Source organism: Stegodyphus dumicola, chromosome 4 (assembly GCF_044657685.1).
Source record: "Stegodyphus dumicola isolate Sdum_Otavi_A_Nest chromosome 4, ASM4465768v1".
Lineage (NCBI taxonomy): Eukaryota > Metazoa > Arthropoda > Arachnida > Araneae > Eresidae > Stegodyphus > Stegodyphus dumicola.
This window is the reverse complement of record NC_140771.1, coordinates 213,772,138-213,789,532: the sequence shown is the minus strand read 5'-3', so window position 1 is coordinate 213,789,532 and position 17,395 is coordinate 213,772,138. Positions and strand designations below refer to the sequence as shown.

Below are 17,395 nucleotides of genomic sequence, written 5' to 3'. Positions count from 1 at the left end.
ATCAAAAGAAAAATAACAGAATGCTGGATTTTTCCTCTGAGTTATTCGTACAATATCACAATATCATGCAATATAATGAGCAGCTATGCTTTAAACTACTAAAATGTTAAATAGAATGCAATTCACAGCACAGAGAAAGTTAATCTGATCAACAATAATAACAGCAGCTGACTAAACAACAATCCTTATACTGATCTATCATCTGGAGATATGCTATGGCATATGAGTCCAACTTGTGTCCAGTATGCATACACATGAATCTGACTTGATGACTCAAATATGAATCTCTGCATGTTTTGTATATTCCAAACTGAAATTTTAATTACTTTCTTTTTTGTATTCGGAACTATTTACAAAACTACATACAAAATGAATATGGTTTTATTATTTTTAGTCCTTTATGGCACTACAGTTTTAATAGCTAGCAAATCATACATATATGACCTCACAAATCTTATTCAGTACAAAATAATAGACAGCAGGTCAGAGAAAAATTTCATATTTTTACTTTTTTGCATGAAGTACTGTAATAGCGAAAAGTTTGGGTATCATACTTCAATGGAAATATCCATTTTGACTGCTCTTGAATCCACTTGAATGATGATTTTGCATGACATCTGTATGTACAGACAGAATAAAGGATTCTTTTTTTCAAAACTATTGTAAAAGGAACTCACAGATTTTTTTTGTGATGTCTGTATGCAACTACATATGTATGTATCTTGCATAACTCGAAAACAAGTTGCCTTAGAGCATTGACATTTTGTACATGGGACTACTATAACATGTACTTGTGCATTTTCCTTTTTTGTTGCAATAGGCTGCACCAAACACACACACACGCATATATATAGCCAACTCTGTTACCTGGCTTGGTGAGCTCATTTTTTTTTTTTTTTTTTTCCCCACAAACTGCACACTTTTCATTAAGGAATAAACTTACCTATGAGTATAAATAGACATAGTTTTATTTAAAACTTTTCTCTTGACTATGTAATCTTTTGGACTAAATACTACAGTATCTAAATCAACTGGAGAAAATGTGACTTGAGTTGATCCACCTCCCAGGTCCAATGATGCAACAGAATGATTTGGTTCATGTAGTCTTCCTATATTGAAGAAAATTTACATTTGCTCTTAATAATTCACAAATCTGACCTAACAAAATAAAACTACATTTTTCATTATTTAATTCATAAATACAGAATTTTTTTTTAAAATGCATTATTTTAAATTACGAAAATTGCAGTATAGTTATATAAAAAATAAATTCATAATTTAAAAAATGAGGGAAATGCGATCCAAATTTCTACATGTTTGCGGTCAACTTTAGCATTATAAATAACAGTGCTTAACCTCCTTTAAATTTCAGTTGTTGACAAGTAGGGATGAAGAAATTTTTATTACAGAAAAAAATTAATGAAAAAATATTTATATTTACTGTTATTATTTTACACATTTTTTAATTTTTTAAATTTTTTCTTTGTGACTAAAAGTAAAATAATCCAGGACAATGGATTCTCAGATGGAAATGTTTCCAAATTCTTGGACTGAAATATGTTGTTCACTATGCTGAGTAAATTCACTTCTTTCATAAATGATGAGTAAATAGAGCAAAACAGCTTTCTTCAAGCATGCTGTAAATGAAATTACAATGTAAATGTTCACCAGATATTCTATTACAATTTTTTGCAAACAGTATCTTCTGCTTCAAACAAAAGTATTGGGTGACTAAAAAGCCCATGAACATCATAGTAAGCAAGTAAAGTTTGCTGGAGTAATGCAAACTAAATTTACCCACTTCATAAATTCTGCTTTAAAAAAATAAACAATACTTAATGTTCATTGCCTTATATCATAAAATTACAATACTTAATGTTCATTGCCTTATATCATAAAAATTAACATTCAAACAATGTCTTTACAACATATGCTCAAAATGTCTTTACAATAATGCATGTGCATGCTCCTTTTGCTATATTTGAGGCCTGTACACTAATGTTAACTGCCACTGTAATATTCTTCTTTAAATTATACGATACATAAGAATCATTTGTATAGATCTTTTGCTTAAGGCACCACACACACACACACACACCAAAAAAAAAAGGTTTAAATCAGACAAACATGGGGATCAAAAACATTTCTAAATTATAAGGTTGCCAAAAAAAAAAAAAAAAAAAAACATGTAAAAACTGCATAGTTTTTTGAATGCGTGAGGAGTGGCGCTATATTGTTGGAACCAAACTCATGTTCAACACGTACAATAAACCATATAATGGTATCTTGGTACAATTGCACAGTTCACTCTAATTCCAAGCACACTTTGAAATGAAAACAACAAAATACTCTAACTATGAAAATTCTTTACTTTTGAGAAAATGCCATGCCTGTCTAGCAGCACAAACAGAGCTCTAATGCACACATCACAAGACTATTAGATACAAAGTAGCTATGTCCTTTAGTATGCCTACAGTACCATTTAGTAACAGATGATACAGTTTTTACACCTTTAATACAACTTAAAAAGAGGCATTTACTTTATGTGCATGACTTTACAATTTCTGCATAATTTAACATTACAGACTACATAAAATGGAAGCTAAATAACTTGATAATAATTGAAAGCTTAAGAAAATGAATACAGCAAATGTCTAACAATAATTGTAGTGTTGGTTTACTAAGTATGTTGAATTATTGGACTAAAACTGTGCAAAGACTAAAATGATATTTTTTCCATGACTGAATGCATTCAGGAATGAAAAGAAATTCAGTAATCTTAAAGATACATTTAATGGGGAAAATAAGTAATAATACTACATTTATTCATAAATTATTATTTAATCAGTTTTCCTTTTAAATCATCTCCATTGTTACTACACAAAGACTTTTCAAAGAAGTTGAAATGTTTACCCACTTCATAAATTCTGCTTTAAAAAAATAAGAAAAACTTTCTCAGAATATAAATACAGAAGGTCACTTTCTGGAAAAAATTTTATATTTAAATTTTTGTGTTAGCATTTTGAGATAAATATTTGGCATTTTCAATATTAATTATCTGATACTGTTTTGTTTTTAATGGAATGCAGAGTAAGGCCCATTTCACATGGCATTTATTTTACACGAACAACTGTTTTGGACAATTTTTCTGCCTGGTATACTATTGAAAGAAAGACGTGCAACTTTTTCCTTCTTTTCAAAAAAAATTGCAAGTTGTTCATTTTCAACCTATCAGCTATCAGCTTCGAATGGTATCAGCTTGTTTGTAATGGGGAACTGGTTTTCGCTGTATTAACCACAAAGCAATCTATATTGATTAGCTGTTGTGACAAAGCAGAAAATTTGTTCCAAACAGTAGTTCTTCCAAAACAAACCAACATGTGATAGCAGCCTAAGGAGACTTATTTGGGAAATGGCTTCTAAAATTGATAGATTACTTGAAGGTCATGTAATGCATTTTTTTTAGGAAAAATTATAATATCAACAAACTGTACAATGTTGTAAAAATTGTAAGTAAACTTATTCATGAGATTTGAAGTTAAAAAAAGGTGACTAAACCTAAAATTATTCTGCTTTTACTACGATATATTGTGAAGAGAAAAAAATTGCAGAAAATTATACGAAAAACATCTTGCTATCGATAAATGGAAATTTGTGATAACACTCAATGAGGCATGGCTATATTTAAATGGCTAGGGAAAAAAAATTAGTTTTTTTTTTTTTTTTTTTTTTTTTTTTTTTTTTTTTTTTTTTTAAATTTTATTTTCTATTACTTAGCTGATAAAAATGATTATACAAATGGCTTAACCAAAGCACAGGAAAATTCCCAAAAAGCATTCATGATATTTGAAGGATTTTGTTGCAATGGCAAATTAAAACTCAAAGAAGTTTCACGTAAGGCTAAAATTAATTCACTGAACTATCAGTAAATATTTTGGAACAAATTTTTTAAGAAATTCCATCCTTATATGGAATGGACATTAATAAAGGTGAGCTTCATATGGACAAAGCTTCTAATCACACATCTAAGTTGACTGTAACTTACTGGCAAAGGAAGAATCAGAAATAGAAATAAAATGTATCCCATTTTGATAAATATCTGTAAAATCACCTGACACTTCTCCTATGGACTTCCGCATCTTCAATTCGTTAAAACAAGAGTTAGGAAACAGCAAGCAAAAAAATGACCAAAGAGGGAAAAGATCAAATTGACATGAAGGTACTAAGAAATTTATTTTCATGGGCAGTTCCAGCTAGAGCTACAGTTAAGAATCAAGGCAGTCATACAGATTTCTGAAAGAAGTTATGCTCTTTATACATAAAAATGAATTATCAAAATTTCAAAATAAAACAAAAACAAAAAATAGTTCCCCTTTAAATAAAAAAAATCTAAATCAAATTTTAAAAAAAGAGAGAGAGAGAGAACTTTAAAATGCACATTTTCATCAACTGGTCAACTCTTTAATTCTACAGTTGGAGTCAAATTTCATACCTCTGGACCTATATGTGTCTGCACTATACAATACACAAACACAAACTCTTGTGTTTTACTATTATATATAAGAACTATTCAATTCATTTACTACTCATATTTCAGTTTTTAACACTTCACACTTAATCCTGCTTGCTTTAAGATACACAGTAATAACATTAATATTACTCTTCGGTATGAATAGACATTATTTGCACTGCTCAATTTTTTATAAAATTCATTCCTGGAAAAAAAAAAAAAAATATATATATATATATATATAACAGAATGGTTAAATGAGCTTACCTAACAGAAAATTCAATGTAAACCAAGCATATAGGCCTGAAAAACAAAGTGATATTTGTTACTGAAAAGAATTTAAATTATATAAGGCTGCAAACTTTAAAAATAACAAACAAAAATAAATAAACTATCAAATGCATTTTTGTAAGTCTCCAAAAGAACTGTTGTGAGATAATTATAATTTAATATAAAAAATGCACAAGTATATATATTGAGAGAAAAACATCAACTGTAAAAGTAAAAAGTATTTTAAGAATAAATGGGATTTTTTTTAAGGTAAATCTTTAAGAAGAGAGAAACAAAAAAATATTTGTTAAGGCTTTGAGTCAATGATTTGTTTAAGAATATGGATTGTATTCTTTAGTTGTATTCATTGTATTTGTTTTTTTCCCCTTCCAGGAAAAGCACACCTATTATTTATTTAGAATGTGGATTAGCTTTCACTACCACTAAAGGGTTTTTTTTCTTCTCCAAAACTGAAAGTTTGGCTTATGAACTGTTATTGAACTGAACAGTTCATATGAACTGAAATTGGCCTTATTTTAAAATAAAATATTAGTCAGCCTAAGTAGTTTCATTGCTGCCCTACTAAATTCACCTTTACTACTTGCAAATTGTTTTAAAGATTTGGCAGATGATTGCAATAAAAATATCTACTAGCTAAGCAAGTTTTGAAGATGATAAAAAAGAACTAATATTTATAGCATCTCTAACTGTGCTGCAACTGCATCTCTAACTGTAACACTTTTTTTTAAACATCTCTAACTAACAACTAACAACTTCAACACTAAAAGTGCTGAAACAATAGTTTAATTTGGTGAGTAATATCACAGAAATTACTCTAAGAAAACATCCCCATACATATTCCCAGTGTTTTCAAACAATAAATTAACTTGAATACACTAGGAAAGATACAACCATTGTATATTTACTGAGCAATACTGTTACTATATTGCAGTAGAAAAGCTTTAATTACTAGACTATCAGTCAACCCAAGCTGGAAACATTAAATATAGCAAAACACATGTGCATTTACTAAAGAAACTAGTAAATGCAAACTAGTAAATACTAGTTTACTAGTTTACTAAAGAAGCTAGTAAATGCACATGTTTTTTTGCTATATTTAATGTTTCCAGTTAATTTACTAAAGAAACTAGCTGTATCATTTTTAGAAGTTGTTGTTTAGAAATTTAACAACAAAATATGAATATTTTTTAGAAAACAGACTGAACAAAAAAGGAATCTTGAAGACAATATTTCATTCCTAATTTTTTTTTAACTGAAGCAGTATGCATGTCAATTATCTGCAGACCAATAAGAATGGATTCCGTGTTTGGCATATTTCACAAAACTGCAAACTGCAGTAACCCCAAACCTACTCCCACACTCTCTAAGAAAAGTACAAAATGCTCAATAACCCTCAACCTGATGAATGGAAAGCAAGTGGCAGAGGACATTCTCATGTCCCTGGAGAAAGACAAGAAGTTTCTGTTCCTCTATGTTTAGCAATTTTTTTAATGTTTTATAAAAAGTATCATTATGAATGTTTCATTAAGTTACTTATGTATTAAACCTAATATTGAAGATAGAACCACACTAACCAGTGCCTTAGTTCATCTAAATAATAAAAACAATAAAAAAAAAATCGAAAATTTTTCAGATTTTTACATTGCACCAAAAGGGGCTTCTTTTTAACGTTTTATATGTTACCTCTATTTATTAAATATCATGTTCTTCGCACTTAAACCATAAAATTCAATATTCAATGCAACAGCAATATCACAAAATTTTTAAAATAGCATATCTCTAGAATTTCCAATACATATCACATGCTGGAGGGGGAAAAAATCCCCCCCCGCACAGTATTGGCATTGCTCACTTTGAAATCATTGAGTTTCTTAATCGAAAACTCATAAATGCTTTACAAAATATGAACTAGATAACAAACCAAATTTCAAATTTGGGCTTCCAGACGCCCATATTCAGGTGGAGATGTATGTTTTTCAAAATTTGAAGATTAGTACCGTGGTTTATCACAATGCAAGAAACATACATACATTTATGCAAATTCTTCATTATTTAATTTCTTTAATTATAATACAGGGTTCTAATACTTGGTGGCAACCACTTAAAAAGTGATTCGCCATTTATAGTGAATCAAAATGTTAAAACGAAATTAATAACCCTTCTGGGCAAATTTCCCCTTTGGGCTAAAAATGGAGCATCACTATTGGAAATAAAAAATCAATTTTACTCTTTAGAAATACATTTCTGATAACAATTTTTTAACATAATTGCCCTATCTTGAATAGCCTTTTCTGTGAGTTTGAGTGCTTTCTCAAAATTGTCCAATGTGTCCTTTGATCTAATCATGTATATCACTTCCTATCAAATATGAGCTTGGTTTTATCTTCAAAATCATCCATATACTTCTCTTCAAACAGTAAAATTACATTTTTTCATTCCTTTTCTCTTTGAGCGAGTTTATATTTTTAATTATGTATTAATAATGACTGCAGCCTAGATTTAAAATGGGAACTTTAAATAAGAGATTGAACTAAACTAGCAACATTTAGAAATTTACTGTATGTATTAATTTTTTAAATAATATGTAATTAAGAGTCATTGCACATATTAATGAAATAAATTTTATAACCCTTCACCAAAATTTAACTTGATTTTTTTAAATAACAGGAAATTAGTGAAAAAATTTAAATTAAAAAATTTTGCATGACTATCCCAATTATTTACATAACATGCCAAAAACTAATTAATTTTTACAATATATTACTGTTAATAAATAAAGCAAAGCTAATTACTAAATATTATTTGCTAGATATATTTTAGCATTTTATTTAAATTACTTATTTTGAATCCAAATTTTCTTTTGCTGGTTATACTGAAATTAAGAGGTGTATCTTATAATCTTCAGATCACAGAATAACGGAAATTCTAATACGATTTAAATTGCTTTTAAACCCAAACTGCAAAGAATAATATTATTCCAATTTAATTTACGTTAATGATTCAACTTTTGATATTGTGAATTGAACAATGTTTGTGAACTAAATTTCAAGAAGATTAAGCGATTTGCTTTATGATATAAAGGAATAGAGAAAACGCACATTCTCTGTCCCATAATTAAATATCAGCTGAATTTAAGATTCATCATACGCACAGAAAAAAAAAATTGCTGCTGATTAAACACACGAAAGTCAACAAATCACTGCTAAATATACATTGAAGGAACCAGATATTTGTGACGGTCCACAAGCATATGGATAACTTGAAGAACAAAGGCAAAAACTGTGATTTGATCATTGTTGCCTTGTATGTGCTATTAGGTTAGCTTAATGCAGAGTACAGAAGGCCTTTTAAAATACTGTTTATATATGAAAGAAACATAAAAACAAATCACACTTTACATTTGTTCAGTTTTACAAATTCAATAATTTTTGAAAATTTTGCTGGTGAAACTCTACTGATAACGGATATTTGAACATGAAGAAACTGACAATGAAGAAATTTCAGATTAGTATGGTAGATGCAGTGCAGCTTTAGGAAGCTCACAGAAGTCCTTAATTTGTAAGTCACTTATTCTTTTTGTTTGTTTAACTTATTTATTTCTAGCAAAAGATATCTTGCATGTCATAGTCAAACTTTGATTTTACATTCATCTTTCATTTTCTAAGAATTAGAGACTCGGTTTTGCTTTAAGTGCAATCAAACGCATTTTAAATTATCAAAAACTGACAGCAATTGGAACAACAGGCACTAGAAAATGTTACATGTTTCGAAGAAATATATTTTTGGGTAGAAACCTGTTTAACATCAAGATAATGGAAAAAAAGTCTCATTGTTTTTTATTAAAATTTGAGGACAATGGATGCAAAGTGCACACTAAGAACCTCCTAGAAAATCAGCTGATGAGAAAACAGAAAATAATTTGTATAATAAAAAGTTTCTGGCATAAACTGTGCAGTATAATTAAATTTACTTATTATTTTATGTGATTTCTATGACATTTCGTGATTTAAAAGAAATCAGTTTTAAAGCTTTTTTCTTTAGTTTCAAATATTTTTTTGGGGGGGGGTGCAATTATTTGTATTATCTGTTTCTGCAAAATGAAAAACATTTAGTAATACTTTTTTTAAGGTTTTATAAAATAAAGTGTTTGATACAACTTTCATAGCTCACCAGTGAGTACATTGATAGCATATATTTGTCTCCTAGGCACATATGCAATTAAAAAGAGATATGCAGTCTTAAATAACAGTAGAAAGAGACAGATTATCATAAAACAATTTGTAAAATGAACCAAAAAGGTTTATATAAAAGGTTATGTTGAAACAATTTCAGCAAAAAGGTTATGCTGAAATGAAAACAGCAAGAAATGAAAAAATAATTTGAAAGCTTAGCAAAAAAAAATTATATGAAACGAGAACCATGAATCAGTCATTACAGTTTTCCCGGGTTTTCATTTTTTTTGTGCAATTTTAAAACTTTCTTCCTAAGCCATAAAAAGAAAACCATTCATTAAATTCACCCAAAAACTGACAACGCTTGAGTAACTTACACTCCATTCAGATAACCAAACTAGTATTTTTGTTTCACTACCAATGTAATAATATTACACAATGTAATTGCCACTGTTCATTATTTTCTTTATTAATGCAAAAGAAATCACTATCCCTCCTCTAATAAACGCTAAACCTTCTTTCCTATGAATTAAACATTATGTGTAACAAAATGAGAAACATACCTTCATCTTCCCCATCTAATACTGAAACACAGTTTTTATCACAAAGAAATGGAGAATTGTGAAATGTTTTTGAAACCTAAAAAGAGAAATTTTGAAGATCACTGATTAAATTTTATACTGGAAAAAAATACACTTTTAAATAAGAATACCATTAAATAATACACACATTTTCCTATGCTTACATTTTTCATCATATTACATACAAATTAAAACACTTTTAAGACAGTTTTATATATTAAGAGCTATTAAAGATTAGTAAAAGATAAGAATATTAACCAGAGACCCATTACATACAAAAATTAAAAAAAAAAAAAAGAAAAAGAAAGAAAGAAAGAAAAAAACATGGGTACTAGAGAACTCTCGTATTACCAGATGGAATTTTATTTACCAAACTGATGAGAAAATTTCATCACATTGAGCAATATTGCAATGCGAGAAATAAGTTACAAAGATAATCATTCCACAAGATAATTTTTCTACATACAAGAATTACAAAAAATATTGTTTTAATTTTTTCTAATCATACAGATTAGACTAGTCATAAATACAAAGGTAATTGTAATAACTAATCAACCAGAATTTGGAAGGCATAAAAATTCTAACCATTAAGCTTATTATCAAAATGCATCAGTGATTTATAATGGCAGAAAAAGTTGATTTATAATCACAGTGACTTTAATAACAACAAGAAACTAACATACAATAAAATTATTAGAATTTCATACAAGTATGATTCTCAAAAGAAAAAGTAGAACCATTCATCCAAGAGAAAGGAATTTATTTTTCGGTTTACATCTGGTTCCATTTTAAAAATATTAAATTTTCAATGATTCATCCCAAAGGGAAGGACACTGCATTTATTAAATATTAGACGTCTTTATCTATGAATAACCCAGACCAGTAATTTTATTGGAGCAAAAATTTTCATGATAATACTTAGTCAATTTTAGGAGAGTTTCAGAAACTTCACAAATATTAAAATGCTATGTGAATGTCAAAAAGAAAGCTGAGAAAATTCAGAATTTTTCACATTTTGTTCATTTTTTCCTATTTAATTAATTTAAAAATTACAATATCAAATGAAAAATATGATGAAAAATTTCATTAAAATCATTTAGCATTCATCAAGAATTTATACCAAACCTAAACTGCAAAGTAATCTTGTAACAGAATTCAAACCAGAAAATTGAAGCTTGAATTGCCTCTTAGTTTTTTGGCAGAACTGAACAATTCAGAAAGAGATGACTACATTTTAGGGATGATATAAAGTCATCATCCATTGTATGCCAGTATCTACAAGTTTTGTCTATGCTAAATTATCTTCTCTATAAATTAAAAAATATATTATTAGATGATAAAAATCTGCATGAGTAAAATATAATGTGTCAAAATACCTACCATCATCTGAAATGCAGATTTTATCTGATGTAACAGCACAGCTAGAATTTCTGTAATTTATGAACTATCAGCATCAGCTCCTCCAGACAGGCCATCCATAAATATACATCTTTTGCTGTTTCTATTCATATGCATTTTCTAAGCACTTTTTTTTAATTTTACATATTTTTAATGCACATTTTATTCAGATGAATACATCACAACTATTCTGTAGAAGCAACAACTTAATTTTTGGAAAAGCAAGCACTTTTAGGGTATTTAAATTTGTTTTCCTTACTTAAAAAAAAAAAGTTTTGCAAGGGTTAGTATCAAGTTAGCTGGTTCCAATTTCAGCTTCAACTGTATTATTCATAAACGAACTGCAGAAAGAACATTTAGTTATTTTATTCCCAAGTGAGCTCAATCTGGAAATATTCTCACATTTCTTTATAACAGCACTTTTACACTCACTTTCATAAGCAAAAGAAGGCAGAGTTAATGCTTTGAACTGATTAGTATAGTCCCATTACAAATGATAAATCAGCAGATAAACTGCTTACTTCCATTTTTATAGTCGGCTTACTTCCATTTTTATACGGCATTTTTTAATGCAAATGACTTTCTATCATAATTTAGGGCTTTGGTACTTCTTTGGTACCATCAATATAGTTCATCATTTTTTTTTTAAGATTATATTTTAAAACAACTTTTGTAACTAGTATAATATACAACAATAAATTAACAAGAGAAAAAAAAACCTTTCAGAAATCTAATCTTTAACTACCATTACACTTGATCTTAAAGATCAAATGCATTATCTGGAGTACAAATAAGTTTCTGCCATTTTTTACCAAAAATTTGGGCATTTATTGTGAAAGAACAGTACATTATGTTTTATTGAAAGTACTGTCTATTGCTAGCCACTACTTTTTTCCATCTTTCTGACAGCATACAGATACCTCGCCGGAAGAGTGCTTCATTTTTCAATGTTATTCACAAATCAACCTAATTTCTGGTATCTTCATATGATGTGAAGTGCTGCTCAGACAGACCATGCATCATCAATCAAAACAAGTAATAATCAAAAGGAGTAATGTCTGGTGAATACAGCAGGGAGGGGAAAACCCATTTAAGTGTTTCCAAGCAGGTTTTCACAAGCACTGCAACATGTGGATGACGTTATCATACAGGAGAATAATTTTGTCATGTCTGGAGTATAGTGGGGACATTTTTCTTTGAGTATTCAGCTCAATCTCATCAACTGTATTTGGTAGAGAGCCAGAGTAACTGTTTTGTTTGAATAGAGCAAATCATAAAGCAGGATTGATCCCACTATATGCATTAAATGATTTTTTTTTCCATGAATATTCTAAATGTTGTCAATGTTGAAGCATGGCCAGGTGGTCATCATGATTTCTTCATCTTTTGGTTATCATAGTGGATCCATTTTTCATAACCAGTGACTATATGATGGAAAAAAAACCCTTTATGCCTGGTGAGCAGTATTTCACATGTAAAAAATTGACATTCAATTTTTCACAGCTGCAGCTCATATAGAACACAATTTCCTTGCTTTTTAAACGTTCCCAATGATTTTAAATCATGCAAAATTGCTTGTAGAGTCATTCCTAATTAAGGACAAGTTCTACTTGCATTTGGCATGAATCTTCATCCAATAATGCTGCGAATCCCGCATGTTTGTACACTTTCATCCCTTCACTATGTTCTTTATCTTCGACATCAAATTCACCATTCTTAAACTTTTGAAACTACTCATGACAACTTCTCTCACTTAAGGCAGCCTTATCATATGCTTCTACAATCGACTGATGTGCCTCAGCAGCTGATTTCTGTAAATTAAAGAAGTACATCTAACATCCCCATCCCCGCAAATGATGTTCATTCACCTCACAACTCAACATTTTTGCACGAAAGCAACATATGATGCTGATATAAAATCACTAATATTTAAAGGTTATGTTGTTAGCAGATGTCCAATCTTCAGATATGACATTTCACATCAGACAATTTTAACCATAACTTACTGGTGGTGCCACTTTTTTAAAATGGTGGAGACCTATTTGTACTCCCAGTATAAATCACATGATTATTTTAGTTAAAAAAATTATAAATGAAGAATCACAAATTCAACCTTATTATACTTATACCAAGGAGTGAGAAATAAAGATTGAATGTGAAATGAGAGGGAAGAGTATATTTTGTTTTGGGCTGAGTCAGAAAAAGATTGACATGGCTGGATTTGAAGCATCCTGAATCAAGAATTCACTGTTTTGTAGATTTGTAGTTTTGGACACAGTACAATAATTAGCTATATACTAATTATTTGCTTTATTGCTTTTTATTTGAGAAACATTTCTTTTTATATGCTATAAGAAATCTTTGGTTTCTGCGAAATTGTCAATAGCCGAGAAAATTCATGAAACTTTGCTATTTCCTTCATGACTGAGCCCCAAACTTTATCATTTTTCATGTGACAAAATTATTGCTTTAAATATAGCTATAGACATCGGCATATGCATACATTAAAAGAAAACTCAAATCAGTGAGAAAATATCTATCACATGCTACATGAAAATATATGATCTAAAAGTCCGTTAGCATTTGAAAATTCAATAATTCACTGAATAATGTAGGTAGAGAGGTAAAAACTAACACATATGTTTGAAATGTCATCGGGTTTTACTGAAAGTCAACAAAAAAGTGTTTAAAACAGCCAGAAGATGATGTGTCATATGATAACAAAAGCAATAATTAGCAAAAGAAAAATAAAAAAAATTTTAAAGAAGTCTGTAAGCTTTCAAATTTTATATTATGCCCAAAGGGGCGTTTTTTCAACGTTTTGTGTGTTACCTTTTTTTATTAAATATCATATTCTTTGCACTTAAACTATGAAAGTAAATTGAATAGAAATATCAAAAAATAGTTTAAAAAGACCATATCCTTAGAATTTCTGATATACAGTCTGGCACACTGGAGATAAAAATGTTTTTCTTTTTCGTACAGAGTTGCCATTGCTCATTTCGAAATCCTTAAGTTTATTAACCAAAAATTCATTTTAAATTCGTTTTAATTTGGTTTAAAAAGTTTTACAAAATAGGAACTAGATAATAAAACAAATTTGAAATTTGAGCTTCCAGATGCCCATATTCGAGTGGAGGACTACGGTATTCAAAATTTGATGTCTCTAGGTACCACTGTTTTTTCACTGTGAAAGAATACATTCAAACAGATTCTTCATTATTTAATTTCTTTAAATATAATGCAGGGCTCTAATATTTCATGGCAACAATTTGGAAAGTGAAACACCGTTTATAGTGAATCAGTGCAAAATGCCAAAATGAAATTAATAGTGCTTCTGGGCAAATTGCTCCTTTGGGTTAATAACAATTGATTTTTAGCAAAAACTATATTCTTCATAACAACTGTTCAACATGTCAGCTGTCATTCATCAACTGTCTGTATCATCAACTTGTATTCATCAACAAGTCTGTAGTTAAGGGATAATGTTGTGAACACTGTACAGCACATGGCGAGAAATTGCCATCAGATATAGTCTTTTAGCATTGCTAATGAGGTCAAACGATTGTGGTAGGTTTGAGATTTTAAGTAACCCCACAACCAATAATCACAGGAATTGAAATCTGGAAACCTGAGTGGCCAAGCATGACAGAAGCATGCGATTATCACCAAACAATGTGTGCAAGAGATCTTTCACACATGTAGCAATACTGGGTGGAGTGCTACCCTGCATAAAAGTCATACCTTCCAACAGGTGTTTATCAGCCATAATAGGGATGATGCGATTCTGTAACATATCAGTGCACCTTGCACCTGTCACATTGACAGTTAGAATAGCAGAACCAAGCATTTGCTCCAAGAAAAAGGGTCCAATCCCAACTGATGTGATAAGTCTACATCACATGGTGCCAATACCCAGAGTTGAGGATAAAAAAGTGGCAAAGTCATGAAAGGACAGATTCCCTTTCTCATTACCACTCCTTTCATACATGATTCTCATGCAGCATCACTGACATTTTGCTGCACAGTGACATGTTTTAGCCAGTTTTCATTAAAACCCCATGTCACTTCAAGCATGTGTGTCAATTTTTGCCTCTCTAGCTACATTATTCTGTGAATTATTGAATTTTCAAAGGTTAATGGACTTTTGGTTTACCCTGTATATTTCTGATATAATCTATGCCATTACATAATCACAACTAACAATTTTAACCTATGATTTAAAAATCTGAAAATACACTGAAGAACAAGAAAATTCAGAATTTTTAAAAAAAATTCTTTTTAATAAACATTAAAATTTAAGTAAGCAGAAAATCATATCTTTTTTTATCTTTTGAATCTTCTATTTTTGAAAAAATACAGTAGATACAGATTTCTGATTTCTCAGTTCATTTTTCATATTATCACATTTGTTCACATTACTTACCTCTTCTAAAATGGAATCTGACATATAACTGGGTAGCAACCTAAGACCTGCAGTAGCTTTTAAAGTAATAGGTGTTTGATCCCAGCTATTAGGAGGAACAAAAGCTTTCGCTTTTTCTAACAGATGAAAAACACTTTTTGCTGCCTATTAAAAAATAAACAAACATAAATTAAGTATAAAATATATTTTAAGGGAATATATTTAAATGCAAGTATACAGTGAAGACAAAGAAACATTACCTTTTTAATTTCAAGCAAAAGTTATTTTTACCAGATTTTTAAAATCCCCTTACAGTTTGATTGCTCTGGATGGTCTGAAATTCTAGTATATTGATACTCAAATAAAAAGGCAAAACATTGAATTACGCTATGTAAAATTACGCAAAGTCAACTTCAAGTAAGTTTTGTTATAATATTATGTTTGAAGATAAACTATAACACTAATTCTGAACATAATTGCAATCAAGCAAACGCTAAAAATTTATCAACCATTTAATATTAAAAATCTATTTTATATCATATAACTTTAGTTTATACAAAAGTTCTACAACAGTAACACTTTATAAGATTAATTTGCCTATTCTTCATCTCTTAGTAAACAAAAGTTCTACAAACAGTAACATTTTATAAGATTAATTTACCCATTCTTCATCTCTTAGAATACACTTCTTCTTTTTTTAAACTGTTTGGGACATATTTTTCAGTTAAACTATTATACCTAGTTCATAAGTTAAATAAAAGTAACAAACACAATCTAGTATTTATTTATGTTAACTGAATTAAAATAAAAAGGAATTTTTTACAGTTAGGCTCATTAGCACAATTATCTCATGACACTTTTAACTACGTGTATTTTTTACCTATACTTTATCACAATGAAATTATACATACAATCAACAGCTGAGAGTGAGATTATAATATTTGATATCTGACACAGTGACGAACTGGAAAGGAAATTTGATTTCAATAACGAGAATTTTTCCTTTAAGTTCCTCCTTCTAAAAGTTCCAAATTTCACTACTTTCCATATGCCCTAATCTCAATTAATTGGATCAGTGATCTCAAACTACATGCAGGCCAAATGCACAATATGAAAGTAGCTGATGAGCCACAATTAAAAAAAAATGTATTTAACAAGACAAAATTTATGAAGTAATATTTTTACTTTATTTAGTATTATTTAAATTTATTATTTAAAAATTAAATAATTTATTCTTTAAAATTTATTATTTAAAAATTAAATAATAAATTTAAATAATTTTAAATTAAATAAATTTAAATAATATTAAATTTATTAAGTATTATTTTTTATCATTTACTTATACATAAATATTAAACATACATATAAAAATAATATAAAATATAGATATGAAAATAATGGAAAGAAAAATTCAGATTTATACTCATTTTCTGCCAGAAATCTAAAAGTTGGTATATGCAAGAAATTTCTGTTGGTCACAATTTGTAATTCAAATGTATTAACAGCTAAATATTAAAATTTCAGACTGACATTTATTCAAGGAATTGCAATATATTGAAGCAACCACTAATGACTTACTTTTAATATAAACTAACAAGAAATATATGAAAATGTCATAAAAAGGAAAAAAAACATGAGAATAAATAATGAGAACCTATTCTCTTTCTTTAAATTTTTTGAGATGTTTTGCTTTCCTAATAGCCTTCCTTTTTTCTTACTACACCTCTCAGCTACACTTCATCGTGTTTCAGTTTGCATAAAGTTAGTTATCTTGGAGGAAAACTGCTAGACAATAAAATCATCACAAATTGTAGATACTCATCGACAGCCTGGCTCTCTTGGTAGAATTTTTTAATACAAAAAAAAAAAAAAAGAAAAAAAAAAAGAAAAAAAAAAAAAAAAGAAAGAAAGAATGAATGAAAGAAAAAGAAAAGAAAAACTGTTCACATGTAAATGTACTCTCAAACAAAGCAATTATTTTTATTGCAAAAATTGGCACCTAAGGATATTTATCTTTTGACAAGTGCTAATAAAAGTT

The 17,395-nt window shown here is 28.8% G+C and overlaps 1 protein-coding gene across 6 annotated transcripts in view; it reads right to left on the bottom strand.

The window, feature by feature from the left end:
- The window catches only part of LOC118193348 (nucleoside diphosphate phosphatase ENTPD5-like), a 113,764-nt gene that overhangs the window by 31,017 nt on the left and 65,352 nt on the right, over nucleotides 1-17,395 (bottom strand). For all 6 annotated transcript variants that reach the window (XM_085815960.1, XM_085815961.1, XM_035364422.2 and 3 more), the window contains exons 4-7: nucleotides 15,379-15,522; nucleotides 9,537-9,612; nucleotides 4,778-4,813; nucleotides 944-1,109 (exon numbers count right to left, since the gene is read on the bottom strand). In XM_085815960.1, the coding sequence (XP_085672086.1) occupies nucleotides 944-1,109; nucleotides 4,778-4,813; nucleotides 9,537-9,612; nucleotides 15,379-15,522 (422 nt within the window). The remainder of the gene's footprint in view (nucleotides 1-943; nucleotides 1,110-4,777; nucleotides 4,814-9,536; nucleotides 9,613-15,378; nucleotides 15,523-17,395) is intronic.